The sequence below is a fragment of the Leucoraja erinacea genome, chromosome 11 (genome assembly GCF_028641065.1).
Source record: "Leucoraja erinacea ecotype New England chromosome 11, Leri_hhj_1, whole genome shotgun sequence".
NCBI lineage: Eukaryota > Metazoa > Chordata > Chondrichthyes > Rajiformes > Rajidae > Leucoraja > Leucoraja erinaceus.
This window is the reverse complement of record NC_073387.1, coordinates 54675040-54695051: the sequence shown is the minus strand read 5'-3', so window position 1 is coordinate 54695051 and position 20012 is coordinate 54675040. Positions and strand designations below refer to the sequence as shown.

The 20012-nt window shown below is 48.4% G+C and overlaps 1 protein-coding gene across 1 annotated transcript; it reads left to right on the top strand.

Annotated features, from left to right (window-relative positions):
* The first annotated feature begins 276 nt into the window (after positions 1-276).
* LOC129701837 (glucosamine-6-phosphate isomerase 1-like) lies at positions 277-19672 on the top strand. Its single transcript, XM_055643310.1, has 7 exons — positions 277-1630; positions 4197-4368; positions 7099-7200; positions 9764-9946; positions 11616-11800; positions 13099-13273; positions 18163-19672. The coding sequence occupies exons 2-7, from the start codon at positions 4245-4247 to the stop codon at positions 18240-18242; spliced, it is 849 nt and encodes a 282-aa protein (XP_055499285.1). The 5' UTR covers positions 277-1630; positions 4197-4244; the 3' UTR covers positions 18243-19672.
* The last annotated feature ends 340 nt before the right edge of the window (positions 19673-20012 follow it).

Here is a 20012-nt window from a genome sequence, read left to right as displayed (position 1 = left end):
CATTTTTTACACAGAGGGTGGTGAATCTGTGGAATTCTCTGCCACAGAAGGTAGTTGAGGCCAGTTCATTGGCTATATTTAAGAGGGAGTTAGATGTGGCTCTTGTGGATAATGGGATCAGGGGGTATGGAGAGAAGGCAGGGATAGGATACTGAGTTGGATGATCAGCCATGATCATATTGAATGGCGGTGCAGGTTCGAAGGGCCGAATGGCCTACTCTTGCACCTATTTTCTATGTAATTATGCCATTCCCTACTTTCAATTTCTCCATCTCCACCACATCTGCTCCCAACCTAGGTTTAAGGCGAAGGGGAAAAGATTTCATAGGAATCAGAGGGGTTAACTTTTTCACACAAAGGATGGTGGTTGGGTGGATCTCCTCTAACCTCATGGATAGGACAGGTTTGGTGGGATGTGAACCAAGCGCAGGCAGGTGGGACTAGTGTAGCTGGGGCATGTTGGCCAAGTTGGGCCAAAGGTCCTGTTTCCACATTGTATCACTCTATATGACTAAGATGAGGCGTTCCACTCTAGGACGGTCCGAGACGTCCTTTCTCTTTAGTGAACATGGTAACCTCACCTACTGTCATGGATGGATCGCTCACCCGTGTCTCCTCTTTGTACCATTGGCCTGCTCTACCTCCCCTCGACAGAATAAGGCAGAGTACCCCTGGTCACTCACCTTTCACCCCACCAGCCTCCGCATCCCACACATCATTCCACGACATTTCCACCACATTCAACGTGATCCCACCACCCGTCACATCTTCCCATCCCCACCTCTTTCCACCTTCTGCTGAGACCGTTCCCTTCTGCAACTCCCTGGTTAACTCTTCCCTTCCCACCCAAGCCACCCCCTCCCCAGGCACCTTCCCCTGCAACCGCAGGAGATGCAACACCTGTCCCTTTACCTCCACCCTCACCTCCATCCAGGGTCCCCAGCAGTCCCTACAGGCGAGACAGAGGGTCACCTGCACCTCCTCTAACCTCATCTACTGCATCTAGTATTCCCAATGCGACTTCCAATATATCGGCATGACCAAGCGTAGACCAATTCGCCCAACACTCGCACAGCAGTTCCTTGTTTCTGCTGGATCTCCAAGTTGCTAACCCTTGTAACTCCCCTTCCCAAGGTTAGTGTGACCTCTAGTTTCATATCTCTAGTTTCCCTCTCCCCTGACTCTCAGTCTGAAGAAGGGACAATTTACAGAAGCCAATTAATCTACAAACGTCTTTGGTGTGTGGGAGGAAAGTGGAGCACCCGGAGAAAACCCACGCAGGTCATTAGGGAGAACGTGCAAACTCCGTACAGACAGCACCCATAGTCTGAAGAAGGGTCTGGACACGAAAAGTCACCCATTCCTTCTCTCCACAGATGCTGCCTGACCCTGCTGAGTTGTAACTCCAGCATTTTGTGTCGAGCTAGCATCTGCAGTTTCCTGTTTACAGGAAAGGTTGATGGTTTTTCTGGGTTGAACTTTGCGAACATTACAGCGATTTCATTTATCTCACTTCTCCATCGCGATCATCTGACCGGCAGTGAAGTCATATGATCCTCTCTCTTTCTCTCTAGGGTAGTAACGGAGAAGGAACCCCTCGGGAATAAAGAGACTGTGGCTTATAAACAGGGTAAGATGTTAACTGTAAAGAACACCAAAAAGCTGGAGTAACTCAGTGGGACAGGCAGCATGTCTGGAGAGAAGGAATGGGTGATGTTTCGGGTCGAGACCCTTCTTAGATCCCATCCTACACATCTCTGGAGAACATGGATTCGGGTCTGGACTCCACAGATGCTGCCTGACTCGATGAGTTACTCCATCCAACAGTACTTTGTGTCCTTTAGTGCAAACCAGTGTCTGCAGTTCCTTGCTCCTGCATGAGGATGTGAATTTTTTTTTTGCACAAACAACATGACCTAAACAAAAATACAAGCTGAAATTGGGATCGCCGCGCACTGCTGGTGGGTTGGTGAGATCCTTTGCTGAAAAGTCTTGCGGGTTAATCCTAGTCTTTAAGGAGGACGGTGGGGCTCTTTTGAGGAAAAAGGACACAGAGTGCTGGAGTAACTCAGCGGGCCAGGCAGCATCTGTGGAGAACATGGATAGGTGACGCTCTAGGTCGGGACCCTTCTTTAGATTCTCCCCCCCGGCCTCTTTGCATGGAGTCTCACAGGATGGTTTTGATTGCAATTGTATGATTGCAGTTAATTTGATTCACCATCTTTGATCAGACACCCCCTCCTATCGGTGTTTCTCAATGCACTGATTTAATTGTGCAGTTTGCATTGTAAAATAGATTCTTCATGCATTGATTGGGCTATGCATGAACACATTCTGATTATAAGGCGTGTCCAGCAATAAATGGGAAGGATTTGTTTACCTGCAGTGCATACATATTTCGTTAAATATTACCGGTTAAAATGTGGGAATAGTGTTTTGTTTTGTTGGCTGCAGAAGGAACCTGGTTATTTATTCTCTGAATTCTTCGGGGAGTAAATTTGCCGCATGTTAGACTTGAACTGTTGCAATTCACATCTGCAAGCGGTCAGCTTTAATGCAGCGCCGGCGATGCAGATCCTGCACCGGTGCAAACGGTTTTGCAGTGTTGCAACTGTGCAGGGTGAGTCTGCAGCGGTGGTGTCGGTGCATTCTCAGCCTAGGAAGCTCACGGTGAATCCTAATGGATGTAAATGTAACACAGCGTGAATCTGCACTTGCTGAAAGGTAGTCATCGGATCATACAGCGTGGAAACAGGCCCTTCGGCCCAACTTGCCCACACCGGCCAACAGGTCCCATCTGTACTGCCCCCAGCTGCCTGCGTTTGGCCCATGACCCTCTAAACCTGTCCTATCCCATGTACTTGTCTAAGTGTTTCTTAAAGGTTGCAATAATCCCTGCCTCAACTACCTCCTCCAGCAGCTCGTTCCATAAACCCACCACCCCTTGTGTGAAAATGTTACCCCTCAGATTCCTATTAAATCTTTTCCCCTTCAGCTTAAATCTATGTCCTCTGGTACTCTGGGCAAGAGACTCTGTGCGTCTACCCGATCTATTCCTCTCATGATTTTATACACCTCTTTAAGATCACCCCTCATCCTCCTGCGTGCGAAGGAATAGAGACCCAGCCTGCTCAACCTCTGCCTCCAGCTCAGACCTTCTGATCCTGGCAACATTCGCGTAAACCTTCTCTGTGCCCTTCCATCCTGACAAAGTCTTTCCTATAACATGGTGCCCTGAAGTGAGCATAATACTCCCGAGAAGGGTCTCAACCCGAAACGTCACCCATTCCTTCCATCCAGAGATGCTGCCTGACCCGCTGAGTTACTCCAGCATTTTGTGCCTATCTTCGCTTTAAACCAGCACCTGCAGTTCTTCCCTACACATAATACTCTAAATGTGGCCTCACTAACAACTGCAACATGGCCTCCCAACTTCTATAATGACTGCTTAGATCTGAAGCAGGGTCCTGATCATTCTCTGCCTCAGAAGGCAGTAGGGGCCAATTCTCTGGAGGCTTTCAAGAGAGAGTATTAGATAGAGCTCTTAAAGACAGCGGGGTCAGGGGATATGGGGAGAAGGGGTACTGATTGGGGATGATCAGCCATGACCACAGTGAATGGCGGTGCTGGCTCGAAGGGCCGAATGGCCTACTCCTGCACCTATTGTCTAATAAAACGTCACCCATCCTTTTTATCCAGCGATGTTGACATAGAAACATAGAAAATAGGTGCAGGAGTAGGCTATTCGGCCCTTCGAGCCTGCACCGCCATTCAATATGATCATGGCTGATCATCCAACTCAGTATCCTGTACCTGCCTTCTCTCCATACCCCCTGATACCTTTAACCACAAGGGCCACATCTGACTCCCTCTTAAATATAGCCAATGAACTGGCCTCAACTACCTCATGTGGCAGAGAATTCCAGAGATTCACCACTCTCTGTGTGAAAAATGTTTTTCTCATCTCAGTCCTAAAAGATTTCCCCCTTATCCTTAAACTGTGACCCCTTGTCCTGGACTTCTGGAACATCGGGAACAATCTTCCTGCATCTAGCCTGTCCAACCCCTTAATCCATAAGACCCATTGACTGACCCGCTGAGTTACTCCAGCACTTTGTGTCAATTTTCAGTATATAACAGCAACTGCAGCCCCTTCCCACACATATTGACCACTTGTATCTCTTGCTCTCTGGCAGATTGTGATTTGATATTTGCTGCTGCTCAATTCTTTGGGAAAATTAACAATGAAATTGATTATATTGGAGGACGCGACGAAGGCCACTGAATGGGCTGCCAAATATATCCGCAATCAGATCATTCGGTTCAACCCTGGGCCAGAGAGATACTTCACCCTGGGCTTGCCGACTGGTAAGTAGAGGAAGTTTAATATGAAGGGACTCTGTGCTACTGAATCATCCTACCCCAATCAGAGAGTAGTGCTGAACTACTATCTACCTCTTTGGTGACCATCGGACTATCCTTGGTCGGACTTGCATTCATCGTTATTCCCTTATCGTGTATCTATACACTGTAATAGACTGGATAGACTCAGCTTGTACTGGCTAGAATTTAGAAGATTGAGGGGGGGATCTTATAGAAACTTACAAAATTCTTAAGGGGTTGGACAGGCTAGATGCAGGAAGATTGTTCCCGATGTTGGGGAAGTTCAGAACAAGGGGTCACAGTTTAAGGATAAGGGGGAAATCTTTTGGGACCGAGATGAGAAAAACATTTTTCACACAAAGAGTGGTGAATCTCTGGAATTCTCTGCCACAGAAGGCAGTTGAGGCCAGTTCATTGGCTATATTTAAGAGGGAGTTAGATGTGGCCCTTGTGGCTAAAGGGATCAGAGGGTATGGAGAAAAGGCAGGTACAGGATACTGAGTTGGATGATCAGCCATGATCATATTGAATGGCGGTGCAGGCTCGAAGGGCCGAATGGCCTACTCCTGCACCTATTTTCTGTGTTTCTATGTAAATGGCCCGATTGTAATCATATATTGTCTTTCTGCTGACTGGATAGCCAGCACACAAGTGACAGTAAACTAAACTGATAAACTGCTATCGGTTTTCTAATGGGCGGCACAGTGGCGCAGCGGTAGAGCTGCTGCCTCAAAAGCCCAGGTTCAATCCTGACCTCAGGTGCTGTCTATGTGGGGTTTGCACATTCTCCCTGTGACTACGTAGGCTTCCTCTGGGTTCCTCCCTCTTCCCAATGGCGTGCGGGTTTGTAGGTTAATTGGCCCTCTGTAAATTGCCCCCTCCCCTAGTGTGTTGGTAGTGGGATAACGTAGAACTAGTATGAATGGGTTATCAAGACTCGGTGGACACTAGGGCCTGTTTCCATGCTGCGACTCTAAACAAAGGTAATATTGAATGATTGAGGTTTTGAATTGAGTGCTCGGGGTCAATAGAGAAAATGCACAAAACTCCTGGAAATGAGGAAGAGAAACAGACCTTCTTTCTCATTGACCCACTGAGTTACTTCGGGTCTGAAGAGGAGTCCCAACCCGAAACATCACCTATCCATGTTGTTCAGAGATGCTGCCAGACCCGCTGAGTTAGAAACATAGAAAAATAGGTGCAGGAGTAGGCCATTCAGCCCTTCGAGCCACCATTCAATAGACAATAGGTGCAGGAGTAGGCCATTCAGCCCTTCGAGCCACCATTCAAGAGACAATAGACAATAGGTGCGGGAGTGGGCCATTCGGCCCTTCGAGCCAGCACCGCCATTCAATGTGATCATGGCTGATCATTCACAATCAGTACCCCGTTCTGTCTTCTCCCCATATCCCCTGACTCCACTATCTTTAAGAGCCCTATCTAGCTCTCTTGAAAGTATCCAGAGAACCGGCCTCCACCGCGCTCTGAGGCAGAGAATTCCACAGACTCACAACTCCCTGTGTGAAAAAGTGTTTCCTCGTCTCCGTTCTAAATGGCTCACTCCTTATTCTTAAACTGTTCTTATTCTAAAATTCTTCCCCCAACATCGGGAATATGTTTCCTGCCTCTAGCGTGTCCAAACCATTAGTAATCTTATATGTTTCAATAAGATTCCCTCTAAACTCCAGAGTATACAAACCCAGCCGACATATGATCATGGCTGATCATCTAAAATCAGTATCCCGTTCCTGCTTTTTCCACATATCCCTTGATTCCTTTATCTATCTAACTCTCTCTTGAAAACATCTAGTGAATTGGACTCCACTGCCTTCTGTGGCAGAGAATCCCACAGATTCACAACTCTCTGGGTGAAGAAGTTTTCCCTCATCTCAGTCCTAAATGGCCTACCCCTTATTGTTACACTGTGACCCCCTGGTTCTGGACTCCCCCAACATGGGGAACATTTTACCAGTTACTCCAGCACTTTGTGTCTTTTTGAGGCAGAATATTGACATGGGTTATATTGAATTTAATTTTAATGAACTGATTATTTTTTTTTTTTTCCAGCATTAAAAGCAGAATTTGCATGCTGCTATCTATCTGTCCCCTATCTTTGGTTGTACTAAGGGCCAGTTTCAGCACCAGCCTTACAGTCAGTTATTCAATTATAACTGGACGTTCTTTTAGGAAGGCGATAAAGGAGGAATTTATTTCGTCGGATGGGTGGTGAATCTGTGGAATTCATTGCCACAGAAGGCTGTGGAGGCCAAGTCAGTGGATATTTTCAAGGCAGAGATAGATAGATTCTTGATTAGTGCAGGTGTCAGAGGTTATGGGGAGAAGGCATGAGAATGGGGTTAGGAGGGAGAGATAGATCAGCCATGATTGAATGGCGGAGTAGACTTGATCGGGTGAATGGCCTAATTCTACAACTATCACTTATGACATATAATAACTTTAAAAAAAAATCAATATGTTTGAATATATTCTGAAGAAGGGTCTCGACCCGAAACGTCACCCATTCCTTCTCTCCAGAAATGCTGCCTGTCCCGCTGAGTTACTCCAGCTTTTTGTGTCTATCTTCAATGTATTTATATCTGTGTTTTTACATTCGTGGGTCTGTTGAGCTGCTGCTAGAAGGAGTTTCATTGTTCTGTTGCTGGTACTTGTGACAATTAAACACTTTTGACTCTTGACGTTAATATCTTTCTACAGGAAGCACTCCATTGGGGTGTTATAAAAAGCTAATTGAATATTACAGAAATGGAGATCTGTCTTTCAAATATGTGAAGACCTTCAACATGGATGAATATGTGGGTGAGCGTGCTGCCACACAACTTGGTTGTGAATGACCTGAATTCCATTGTAACTAACTCCCTGTGGTATATTGTATAGATTCACTGTCTTGTTTAGCACCTTTGTTTAGGCAATAGACAATAGGTGCAGGAGTAGGCCATTCGGTCCTTCGAGCTAGCACCGCCATTCAATGTGATCATGGCTGATCATCCACATTCAATACATCGTTCCTGCCTTCTCCCCATATCCCCTGACTCCGCTATCTTTAAGTGCCCTATCTAGCTCTCTCTTGAAAGTATCCAGAGAACCTGCCTCCACCGCCCTCTGGGGCAGAGAATTCCACAGACTCACCACTCTCTGTGAGAAAAAGTGTTTCCTCGTCTCCGTTCGAAATGGCTTACCCCTTATTCTTAAACTGTGGCCCCTGGTTCTGGACTTCCCCCAACATCGGAACATGTTTCCTGCCTCTAGCGTGTCCAAACCCTTAATAATCTTATATGTTTCAATAAGATATCCTCTCATCCTTCTAAACTCCAGTGTGCGAGCCCAGCTGCCCCATTCTCTCAGCATATGACAGTCCTGCCATCCCGGGAATTAACCTTGTAAACCTATGCTGCACTCCCTCAATAGCAAGAATGTCCTTCCTCAAATTAGGGGACTAAAACTGCATGGATGGAATGGATTTAAAAAGGAATATTAACACTTGTTTTGGTTGTGTTTCAAAATCTACCCTGTAGTTCGTCCTGACCCATTAATTTTAAAAGTAGTAGCCTAACGAGGAGAAACATCTTTTGACTTTGGAGAGACAGGGCAGAAATAAGCTCTTTGGCTCACCGAGTCCACGACGACCACTGACTATCCTGTAGATTAACACTATCGTACACTCCCGTAAGCTGCAATTGGACCCTCGACTTCCTCATCCACAGACCACAGTCTGTTCGTATTGGTGGAAATGTGTCAGACTCGATAACAATCAGCACAGGAGCACCTCAAGGCTGCGTGCTCAGCCCCCTGCTGTACTCACTCTATACTCATGACTGCGTAGCCGGTCATAGTGCGAACTCCATCATCAAGTTCGCTGACGACACCACTGTCGTGGGACGTATCACTGATGGGGATGAGTCAGAGTATAGAAGAGAGATCGAGCAACTGTCCATATGGTGCCAGCACAATAACCTGGCCCTCAACACCAGCAAAACCAAGGAACTGATTGTGAACTTTGGAAGGAGTAGGAGGGGGACCCACAGCCCCATTTATATCAACGGGTCGATGGTTTAAAGGGTCAAGAGCTTCAAATTCCTGGGCGTGCACATCTCTGAAGATCTTTCCTGGTCCGAGAACACGAATGCAATTATCAAGAAAGCTCATCAGCGCCTCTACTTCCTGAGAAGATTACGGAGAGTCAGTTTGTCAAGGAAGACTCTCTCTAACTTCTACAGGAGCACAGTAGAGAGCATGCTGACCGGTTGCATCGTGGCTTGGTTCGGCAACTTGAGCGCCCTGGAGAGGAAAACACTACAAAAAGTAGTAAATACTGCCCAGTCCATCATCGACTCTGACCTTCCTTCCATCGAGGGGATTTATCGCAGTCGCTGCCTCAAAAAGGCTGGCAATATCATCAAAGACCCACACCATCCTGGCCACACACTCATCTCCCTGCTACCTTCAGGTAGAAGGTACAGGAGCATGAAGACTGCAACGACAAGGTTCAGGAATAGCTACTTCCCCACAGCCATCAGGCTATTAAACCTGGCTCGGACAAAACTCTGATTATTAATAACCACTTTCTGCTATTTGCACTTTATCAGTTTATTTATTCATTTGTTTTGTAGTCAATGCCTATTATGTTCTGTGTGCTGAAGCAAAGCAAGAGTTTCATTGTCCTATCAGGGACACATGACAATAAACTTGAACTTGAACTCACTAGGGACAATTTACAATTTTTACCAAAGCCAATTAACCTGCAAACCTTTGGAGTGTGGGAGGAAACTGGAGAAAACCCACGCAGGTCACGGGCAGAACGTACAAACTCCGTACAGACAGCACCCGTAGTCAGGATCGAACCCGGGTCTCTGGTGCTGTGAAGCAGCAACTCTACCTCTGCGCCACCGTGCTCCAACCTCTGCACGGAATTCGTACGTTCTGCATTGTGACTGCGTGGGTTTTCTCCGGGTGCTCCGGTTTCCTCCCACACTCCAAAGACGTGCAGGTTTGTAGGTTAAATGGCTTCGGTAAAAATTGTAAATTGTCCCGAGTGTGTAGATCGTGTTAGTGTGCGGGGATCGCTGGTGGGTGCGGACTCGTTGGGCCCGCGGCCCTGTTTCCACACTGACTGTATCTCCAAACTAAACTAAAAGAGTGGGGGTGGGGGAGAAGGAGGTACGACTGGAGCCTTGGTCCGCTATAACCAAAATCCGCTCTACAGAGGTCCGTTATTGCAAGGGTTTACTGTATGGGCCAAATGCAGGCAGGTGGGACTGTAGTAGATTGCACATCATGGTCAGTTTGGGCAAGTAGGGCCGAAGGGCCTGTTTCAGTGCTGCCCGGCTCCGTGACTGTATAACTAGTGTCACTTTCCTGGCAGGACTTCCGAGGGACCATCCGGAAAGCTTTCACTCTTTCATGTGGAACAATTTCTTTAACTACGTGGATATCCTGCCTGAAAACGCCCACATTCTGGATGGGACTGCCCCTGACCTGGATGCGGAGTGCAGGGCCTTTGAGGAGAAAATTAAGTCGACCGGAGGAATCGAGCTGTTTGTCGGAGGTAATGTGCAGTAAACTACACTGCTAATACATGCAGGAAGGAACTGCAGATGCCGGTTTACGCCGAAGATTGTCGCGAAAAGCTGGAGTAACTCAGCGGGACAGGCAGCATCTCTGGAGAGACGGAAACGGTGCCGTTTCGGGTCGGGTCTGAAGAAACGTCCTTCTCTCCAGAGATGCTGCTTGTCCCGCTGAATTACTCCAGCTTTTTATGTCGATCTTCCTTAAATCTCCTGATATCGTTTCAATATGAGTGTATTTTCAATGAATTTTATTTTGTCCTTTTAATTTCAATGTGTGCTGTATCCTGTACATCAATGAATGAATTGAATGAATAAATAGGTTTATTGGCCAAGTATTCACATACCTGTACAAGGAATTTGCCTTGGTGCTCAGCCCGCAAGTGACAACATGACATACAGTGACAGTTAGGAATGATACATAAAACATTAATAATAAAACATTATCGATTAAACATGTGAATTAAATAAAATACCAGAGGAAAAGGAGGCTACAGATTTTTGGCTGTTGAATAGAGCAACTACTCGTGGATAAAAACTGTTTTTATGTCTGGCTGTGGCAGCTTTGACAGTCCGGAGTCGCCTTCCAGAGGGAAGTGATTCAAAGAGTTTGTGGCCAGGGTGAGAGGGGTCAGAGATGATCTTGCCCGCTCGCTTCCTGGCTCTTGTAGTGTACAGTTCATCAATGGAGGGAAGGTTGCAGCCGATAACCTTCTCTGCTGATCGGACGATTCGCTGCAGCCTCCGGATGTCGTGCTTGGTGGCCGAGCCAAACCAGACCATGATGGAGAAGGTGAGAACAGACTCTACGATGGCCGTGTAGAATTGGACCATCATTGCCTGTGGCAGATTGTGCTTCCTCAGCTGCCGCAGGAAGTACATCCTCTGTTGTGCCTTTTTGACTGTGGAGTCGATGGTGGCCTGCCACTTAAGGTCCTTGGAGATGACTGATTACTGATAGCTTCATTACTTCATAGAACACAGAATATCACAGTCCAGGAACAGACCCTTTGACCTATAATAGCCGAGCATGAAACTAATCTGTCTGCACTTAATCCATATCCCTCCATTTTCTGTTGGCTTGGAAGCCACGGTCTCCGGAAGAGACCAAAACTGCACACAATATTCCCAGGTGTGGTCTCACTAGGACGTTGCCCAACTGCAGAAGGACCTCATTGCTCATATACTCAACTCCTCTTGTTATAAAGGCCAACATGCCATTAGCTTTCTTCACTGCCTGCTGTACCTGCATGCTTACTTTCAATGACTGATGAACAAGGAGCCCTCAGATCTCGTTGTATTTCCCCTTTTCCCAACTTGACACCATTCAGATAATAATCTGCCTTCCTGTTTTTGCTATTGACGTTGATAACCTCACATTCATCCACATTAAACTGCATCTGCCATGCATCTGCCCACTCCCCCAACCTGTCCAAGTCACCCTGCATCCTCATAGCTCACAGTTCACACTGCCACCCAGCTTTGTGTCGTCTGCAAATTTGCTAATGTTACTTCTTGGCCTCGACCTGAAACGTCACCCATTCCTTCTCTCCTGAGATGCTGCCCGTCCCGCTGAGTTATGCCAGCGCGGTTTAAACCAGCGTCTACAGTTCCTTCCGACAAGTTGTTTTTTGTTTGGTTTGGTTGCAGGTATTGGTCCAGATGGTCACATTGCTTTCAATGAACCAGGATCCAGTCTGGTGTCCCGCACAAGAGTGAAGACTTTGGCCATGGATACAATATTGGCCAACGCTAGATTCTTTAATGGAGATTCCTCTAAAGTTCCTACCATGGCTTTGACTGTCGGAGTAGGTACCGTAATGGATGCCAGAGAGGTAAGGAAATTGAGATTTTTTTTAACTTTCTAGCAGTGGTGCCAACCTCATTTTAACTCGTTTTAGGTCACGGGCAAAATGCGACTTCATGCGTGTACACCAGAACGCAGTCCGATCTGGCACCGCGGACAGCTGCAGCCCGCCCTGACATCGGGGAAGTCATTCCGTGGGCCGGATCGGGATGTGGCTCGCGGGCTGCAAGTTTGACACCCCTGCTTTATAGGAAACTCGAGGCAAAGCACGTGAATTTATTTTTGTTTATTGTCACGTGTACAGAGGTACAGTGGAAACACTTTAGATTGATTGGATGGCACCGCATGGAAATAGGCCCTTTGGCCAATCGATCCATTGATCATCTGTTTACACTCTGCTGTCCCATTTCCACCCACAACTAGGGAATGGGCTAGACCCCAAACGCCACCTGTCCATGTTCTCCAGAGATGCTGCCTGTACCACCGAGTTACTCCAGCACGCCGTGTCCTGCTCTTATTAATTCTCTTTTTTTCCCAATATCTGTCTTCCTCTCTTTTGACTTCCTCCTGCACTTCCAAGGATAAGCAGAGCTAGAGTGCAATGGAGAAGGGGGGGGGGGGGGGGGGGGGGAGGGGGGGTGAGGAGGGGGGGGGTGGGGATGGGGGGGGAGGAGGGGGGGGTGAGGGGGGTAGGGGGGGGGGGGGGGGAGGGGGGGGGTGGGGGGGGGGGGGGGGGGAGGGGGGGGGGGGGGGGGGGAGGGGAGGAGGATGTGGGGGTGAGGAGTGGAGGGTGGAGGGGGGGTGAGAAGAGGGGGGGAGGAGGAGTGGAGAGGGGAGGAGGAGGGGGGAGGGGGGAGGGGGGGGGGGGTGAGGAGGGAGGGGGGGGCGGATGAGGGGGGGGGGGAGCAGAGGGGGTGAGGGAGGGGGGGGAGGAGGGGTTGAGGAGGGGGGGAGGGGAGGGGGAGGAGGGGGGGGGAGAGGAGGGGGGTGAGGCGGAGGGGGGGGAGGAGGAAGAGGAGGTGGATGAGGAGGGTGGGGGTGAGAGGAAGAAGTTGGAGGGGAGGGGGGGGGGGGAGAAGGGGGAAAAAAGGGGGGGGGGGTGGAGGGGGGGGGAAGGGAGGAGGGGGGAGAGGGAGGGGGAAAGGGGGAAAAGTGGGAAAGGGGGGGGGGGGGGGGGGGGAGAACCAAGAAGGACCCGGTATGGGATGTTTTGTTGGTGCCCTTTATGCGGCGACTATTCGCATACCAGCAAACGTAGAATTTTCGCTGTAACTTGTCACATGTGAGAAAAGTATTCCATTCCATTCCATCCGTTTATCGTTGCAGGTGTTGATCCTCATCACAGGAGCCCACAAGTCTTTAGCTCTACATAAGGCGATAGAAGACGGTGTGAACCACATGTCCACAGTCTCTGCCCTTCAGCAACATCCCAAAACTCTCTTTGTTTGTGATGACGATGCCACGTCGGAACTCCGTATGAAAACTGTCCGGTACTTTAAAGGTAGTTAATTCTCACAACAGTTCTTGGGACAAAATGAGTACGAAAGAGCTGCAGATGCTGGTTTAAACCGAAGGTAGACACAAAATGCTGGAGTCACTCAGCGGGTGAGGCAGCATCACTGGAGAGAAAGAATGGGTGACGTTTCGGGTCTGAGGAAGGGTCTCGACCCGAAATGTCGCCAATTCCTTATCTCCAAAGATGCTGCCTTACCCGCTGAGTTACTCCAGCATTTTGTGCCTTTCTTGGGACAAAATGTTGTGTTCAATTATATTTGCTACTTTAGTTTAGTTTATTGTCACACGTACTGAGGTATCCAGTCAGATGGTACATGATTCCAATCCAGCCATCCACAGTGTACAGATACAGCAGAAAGGGAATAACATACAAGATAAAATCCATCCTCATAAAGAATGTGTAGGAAGGAACTGCAGATGCTGGTTTAAACAGAAGATAGACACAAAAAACTCGAGTAGCTCAGCGGGACAGGCAGCATCTCTGGAGAGAAGGAATAGGTAACGTTTCTGGTCGAGACCCTTCTTCAGACTAGTAGGGGAAAGGGAAACGAGAGATATGGGCAATGATGTAGAGAGATATCGAACAATATATGAAAGATATGCAATAAAGTAATGATAAAGGAAGCAGGCCGTTGTTAGCTGTTCGTTGGGTGAGAACGAGAAGCTGGTGCGACTTGGGTGGGGGAGGGATGGAGAGAGAGGGAATGCCGGGATTACTTGGTTGGAGAAATCAATATTTGAAAGTCTGATGGTCTCCAATGAAGTTGAATGCGGATGTTTCATTTGGCTGATGACAGCTGGGAAGAAACTGTCCCTGAATCTGGAGGTGTGCGTTTTGACACTTCTGTACCTCTTGTCCGAGGGGAGAGGAGGGAGTGGCCGAGGGTGAGATTGGTCCTTGATTATGCTGCTGGCCTTGCAGAGGTAGCGCAAAATATAGATGGAGTCAATGGAAGGGAGGTCAGTTTGTGCGGTGGTCTGTGCTGTGTCTACAATTCTCTGCAATTTCTTGCGGTCTTGGATGGAGCTGTTCCCAAACCGTGCTGTGATGCATCGTGATAAGATGCTTTCTACGGCGCATGTGTACAGGTTGGTGAGAGTTGTTGGGGACATGTCGAACTTCCTAAATCCCCTGTCCCACGGTACGAGTTCATTCCAAGATCTCTCCCGAGTTTGCCCTGATTCGAACTCGGAGATTTACGGTAACGGCCACTCGTCGGTACTCGGGGCTCTCGTGGACATTTGTCAACGTGTTGAAAAATCTTCACGAGTCTTCCCGTGCTTACCTGCCGTTAGCGAGTCTTCCCGAGTACCTGCCGTTAGCGCTAAGAGACGTCCCCGAGCTCCGACGTACCCGCCACGTTCATTCTCCGTGCTTACCATGTGTTTGATTTGTTTTAAACTCGGCAAAGCTCTTGGAATGAACTCGTACCGACCGTGGGACAGGGCAATAAGCCTTCTAAGGAAGTAACCTTTGCTGTTTGATTACTTCAGAGGCCAGGCCATTTGACATGAAAGTATTGTCTTCAACAGTTACATATTGGCACTGAATTCCTTTTGTAACGGCATTTGAATGTTTCTAATATAATGTATATTCCATGGCATCTAGGATCAATCAATCTTACATGGATGGTATGTGCTGGGAGATTGTGCAAGTAGATCGAGATGGGTGGTTCACCATGGAGCGAACATCCTGACTATGGGTAGACACAAAATGCTGGAGTAACTCAGCGGGTCAGGCAGCATCTCTGGAGAGAAGGAATGGGTGATGTTTCGGGTCCAGACACTTCTTCAGACACTTCTGACTATGGGTGCTGTCTGTGTGGAGTTTGTACGTTTTCTGGTGCGGCAAGGTGGAGTTGATGCTTTACAGCGCCAGAGATCCGGATTCGGTCCTGACCGCGGGTGCTGTCTGTACGGAGTTTGCATGTTCTGACCATGACCTGCGTGGGTTTTCGCCGGGTGCTCCACTTGCCTCCAAAGACGTACAGGTTTGTCGGTTAAAGACTTCTGTAAATTGTCCCTAATGTAAGGGTAGATAGAACTGGTGTATGGGATGATCGTGGGCCAGTGTGGACTCAGTGGGCCGAAGGGCCTGTTTCCGCCCTGCATCTCTGAAGTCTAAAGCTGCAAGGCCCGTTTCTCCTTGTTATGGTGCTGTTTCTAACGGTATAACACAGTAAAACGAGATAAACTGAAAGTAAAACAGCCTTCTGTGTTTTCCCTCCTCTCTGGTTACACAGGGGCCAGGGAAATGCTGTTGGACTGGTCTGGGAGGGACGCTATGGTGTACTTTGGCAAAGCGGAGAACTGCAGATGCTGGTTTATACCAAAGATAGACACAAAGTGCTGGAGTAACTCACAGGTCCGGCAGCATCTTTGGACAATAGACAATAGTTGCAGGAGTAGGCCATTCAGCCCTTCGAGCCAGCACCGCTATTCATTGTGATCATGACTGATCATCCTCAATCAGTACCCCGTATTCCTGCCTTCTCCCCATATGCTCTGACTCCGCTGTCTTTAAGAGACCTATCCAGCTCTCGAAAGTATCCAGAGAACCGGCTTCCACCGCCCTCTGAGGCAGAGAATTCCACAGACTCACAACTCTCTGCGTGAAAAAGTGTTTCCTCGTCTCCGTTCTAAATGGCTTACCCCTTATTCTTAAGGAGAAGGAGAGAAAGGATGGGTGATGTTTTGGGTCGGGACCCTTCTTCAGACTGAAAGTAAGTGGTGGAAGGGTCCTGACCCGAAACATCACCCATCCTTTCACTCCAGAGATGCTGGCTGCCCTGCTGAGTTACTCCAGCACTTTGTGTCTATCAATGGTGTAGTCTGCAGTGGGTACTGCAGCCACTCTGTTGCAGTGTGGGTGGCACTGAATATAAAGGAGGTTGGCAGGGGACGGACCAACTAAACAGCTTGCTTTGTCCTGCAAGGAAAAGTATCAGGAATATCTTGCGCTTCCTCGGCAAGGCCAGCAGCATAATCGAGGACCAGTCGCACCCCGGCCACTCCCTCTTCTCCCCTCTCCCATCACGCAAAAGGTACAGAAGTCTGAAAACGCACATCACAAGATTCAGAGGCAGTTTCTTCCCGGCTGTTATCAGGCGACTGAATCATCCCACCACAACCAGAGAGCGGTCCTGAACCACTATCTACCTCATTGGTGACCCTCGGACTATCCTTGATCGGACTTTGCTGGCTTTACCTTGCACTAAACGTTATTCCCTTATCCTGTATATGTACAGTGTTGACTGCTCGATCGTAATCATGTGTTGTCTTTCCGCTGACTGGTTAGCACACAACACAAAGCTTTTCACTGTACCTCGGTACACGTGACAATAAACTAACCTGAACCGAGACTGAAAGTACAGTACAGCCCTCTCACGCTGCTATGATATTCCAGCCAGGTCTCTTCTACACTGTTGCCAAGTCGGCTGAGGAAGAAGATGAAGTATTCTGTTTACTCTGCTTGCAGCTACTGCTTGCTGATATGTCATGTAAAGTGCCAAACCTGTACATTTGCTGGAGATTCTTTCAAGATTTCGTTCCCTCTTGTTTCCACGGTTTGGTTCCGTTTTCTCATATCAACATATTTCTCTTGCTTTTCTTGGGATGAGAATTTCTTTGGTTCATCTGAATCGTCAGTTGCCGTTGCCTGAAATTGCAACGCCTGTTAGTTTTAGTTTAGAGAAACAGCACGGAAACAGGCCCTTCGGCCCACTGAGTCCGTGCTGACCAGCGATCCCCGCACATTAACACTGCCCTGCACACACCAGGGGCAATTCACACTGATACCAAGACAATTAACCTACAAACCTGTACGTGTTTGGAGTGTGGGAGGAAATTAACCATACAATAGGTGCAGGAGTAGGTCATACCCTTTAGAAGTTTTAGAACGTTGGCCAGTGGGAATGGAGGAAAGAGATCAGAGTTGGACCATAACGACTAATTAGGTGTCAGGGCCGAGTGTTTGAGGCCATAGGCCATTGTCCCTTCGAGCAATAGAAAATAGCAATAGGTGCAGGAGTAGGCCATTCGGCCCTTCGAGCCAGCACCGCCATTCAATGTGATCATGGCTGATCATCCCCAATCAGTACCCCGTTCCTGCCTTCTCTCCATATCCCCTGACCCACTATTTTTAAGATCCCTATCTAGCTCTCTCTTGAAAGCATCCAGAGAACCGGCCTCCACCGCCCACTGAGGCAGAGAATTCCACGGAGAAAATCCACGCGGTCACGGGGAGAACGTACAAACTCCGCACAGACAGCACCCGTAGTCGGGTTCAGGCCCGGCTGTTTGCAAGCGCTGTAAGGCAGCAACTCTACCGCAGTGCCACCGTGCCGCCCCTTATATTTACATAAATTAAGAGCCTGTCCCACGAGCATGCGACTCCATGCGGCAAGCGCGACCTAAAGCCCGCAGCCGCCTCGACGCCGTACGCACGGAGGTCGAGTGAGTGACGTGAAGTTCGAACGAAGTCCGACGGGCGTACGGCGTTGAGGTAGTGACGTACGGCGTTGAGCGGCTGCGGGCCGGCAGGCCGTTGCCGCGCAAAATTTATGAACCTGGTCAATTTTTCAGAGCCCTGCACGATGTCGGGACCAGCTCCGCACAACTCCATACAGCTCCGGCGATCGAAGTGGGACCGGCCGTACGGCTCAAGCGACCACGTTAGGTCGCGCTTGCCGCATGCAGGCACATGCTGGTGGGACCGGCCCTTTAGGTCGCGCTTGCCGGATGGAGTCGCATGCTCATGGGACAGGCCCTTAAGATAATGGATGTGTTAGATAACAATATATATATATATATAAATCTAAATTGTTCAATGTTGCCACAGTGCTGTACTCGACTATGTTTCTGCATCTTTCTCAGGTCTGTCGGAAGTTCACAATAAGCTCGTGGAGCCGTTGTGTAGCATGAAACAACCGTGTACCATTAAACAGTGTGAATGAAGAACATGGGACTGCATCTCCTTCCAGGGGTATTCGTTCTACCGCAGGAGCCACTGAAGAAAGTCTAGTATATCAGGCCGCGAATCTTAAGATTGTTGAGTTTTGCTCTTCCCTCAGACCATAAAGGGCCTGTCCCACTTTCCCGAGTTATTCACGAACTCTCCCGAGTTTTCCCCTTGATTCGAACTCGGAGAATTACGGGAGTAGCCGTTCGTAGGTACTCGGGGCTATGTATTTTTACTCGTGGCCATTTTTCAACATGCTCAAAAAACGTCCCGACTTACCTGATGCCCCGAGTTCCTAGGGCTGGCATAACGAGCCGCTACGAAACGTCTACGGACTCCTACGGCCTCTTACGAGCTTGCTACTGACATTACCCGACATTCTCCGGGTTCGAATCAAGGGGAAAACGCGGGAGAGTTTGTGAGTACCTCGGGAAAATGGGACGGGGCCTTAAGACATAGGAGCAGAATGAGGCCGTTCAGCCCTTCTGCTCTGTCATGGCCGATCTGTGTTACCCACTCAACCACATTCACCTGCCTTCTTCTCCCTGTAATCTTTGACAAAAACCTTATTCACCAAAAACCTATCAATCTCCGCATTAGAAGCACCCAATGACTTGGCCACCGCAGCCGTCTGTGGCAATGAATTCCACAGATTCACCACCCTCTGACTAAAGAAATTACTCCTCATCTTTTAAACTTCAGCGAGAACAGGTCCAGAGCTATCAAATGCTCCTCCTACATTAACCCAATCATCTCCCGAGATATTTATCGTAAACCTCCTCTGGGCCCTCTCCGATTCCAGAACATCCTTCCTCGGATGTGGGGCTGAAAACAGCTTAGACGGTTCCAAATGTGGCCTGACCAGCACCTTATTAACCCTCAGCATCACTACAATGCCTTTATATTCTCGTCCTTAATAAGGGAATGTATCTAGGTCTGTTTACGGATAGAGATCTGGGACCTGTTCATTGGAACGTTGGTGACCCGACCGATATGTTTTTCAAGGAAGGACAAAATGTTGACAATTGTGATCCGACCCGTTAACATTTAAATTTATGAGATGACAGCTTGAAGTTTCAAGATGCAGGGTCAGAATTTTGAAATGTTTTGTGTTGAACCAGTTGTAAAATTTTGAAAAGTTTCTGCAATTTAAATGCCGGAATCTGTTTACTAAACAGGACAAAGCCATTCCAATTACAGCTTTTTATTAAAGAAAACAAAAATTAAAATTCAGATTTCTTTATTGCAAAATGGCCTTGCACTGGAGTCATGGTGACAAACTCCACACACTGTTGCTTAGTGCCATAGTATTCTTTGTATTGTATTCAAGTTTATTGTCATTGTCTCAATTAGAGACAACAAAATGAATTTCCCTTTACAGTCAGTATCATAAAAATAATAAAATAATAAATAATAACACATATTAAAAATAAAATAGAATTTTAAAAAAAGCACAAACACAGAAAGTCCACGACGCAACACAACACAGTGGCACCAAGGTGAGGAAGGCACCATAGTCCAGCCAGCCTCCCCTCCGTGTTCACCCGTGATCGGGGCCTTCCGAGCACTCGCAGTCGCCGCCCCGAGTGGCCCGATGCTCAGGCCCTCTCGCCGGGCTAGTGGAACGCCGACGCCGAACCCCGACGGTGAGCATCCTCCTCCTCAGCGGCCCGGACCTCCCGATCAGCCGCCTCCCACCGGAGTCCGCAGCTCCCGAGTTCGAAGGCCAAGCCGGGCAGAGTCGCAGGACCCCACGATGTTGGTC

Excerpts from the sequence above, each read along its gene's own strand:
- LOC129701837 (XM_055643310.1), top strand. The coding sequence starts at position 4,245 with ATGAAATTGATTATATTGGAGGACGCGACGAAGGCCACTGAATGGGCT. Across the intron at positions 11,801-13,098 it reads CCGTAATGGATGCCAGAGAG|GTGTTGATCCTCATCACAGG; the intron begins GTAAGGAAATTG and ends TTATCGTTGCAG. Across the intron at positions 13,274-18,162 it reads AACTGTCCGGTACTTTAAAG|GTCTGTCGGAAGTTCACAAT; the intron begins GTAGTTAATTCT and ends CATCTTTCTCAG.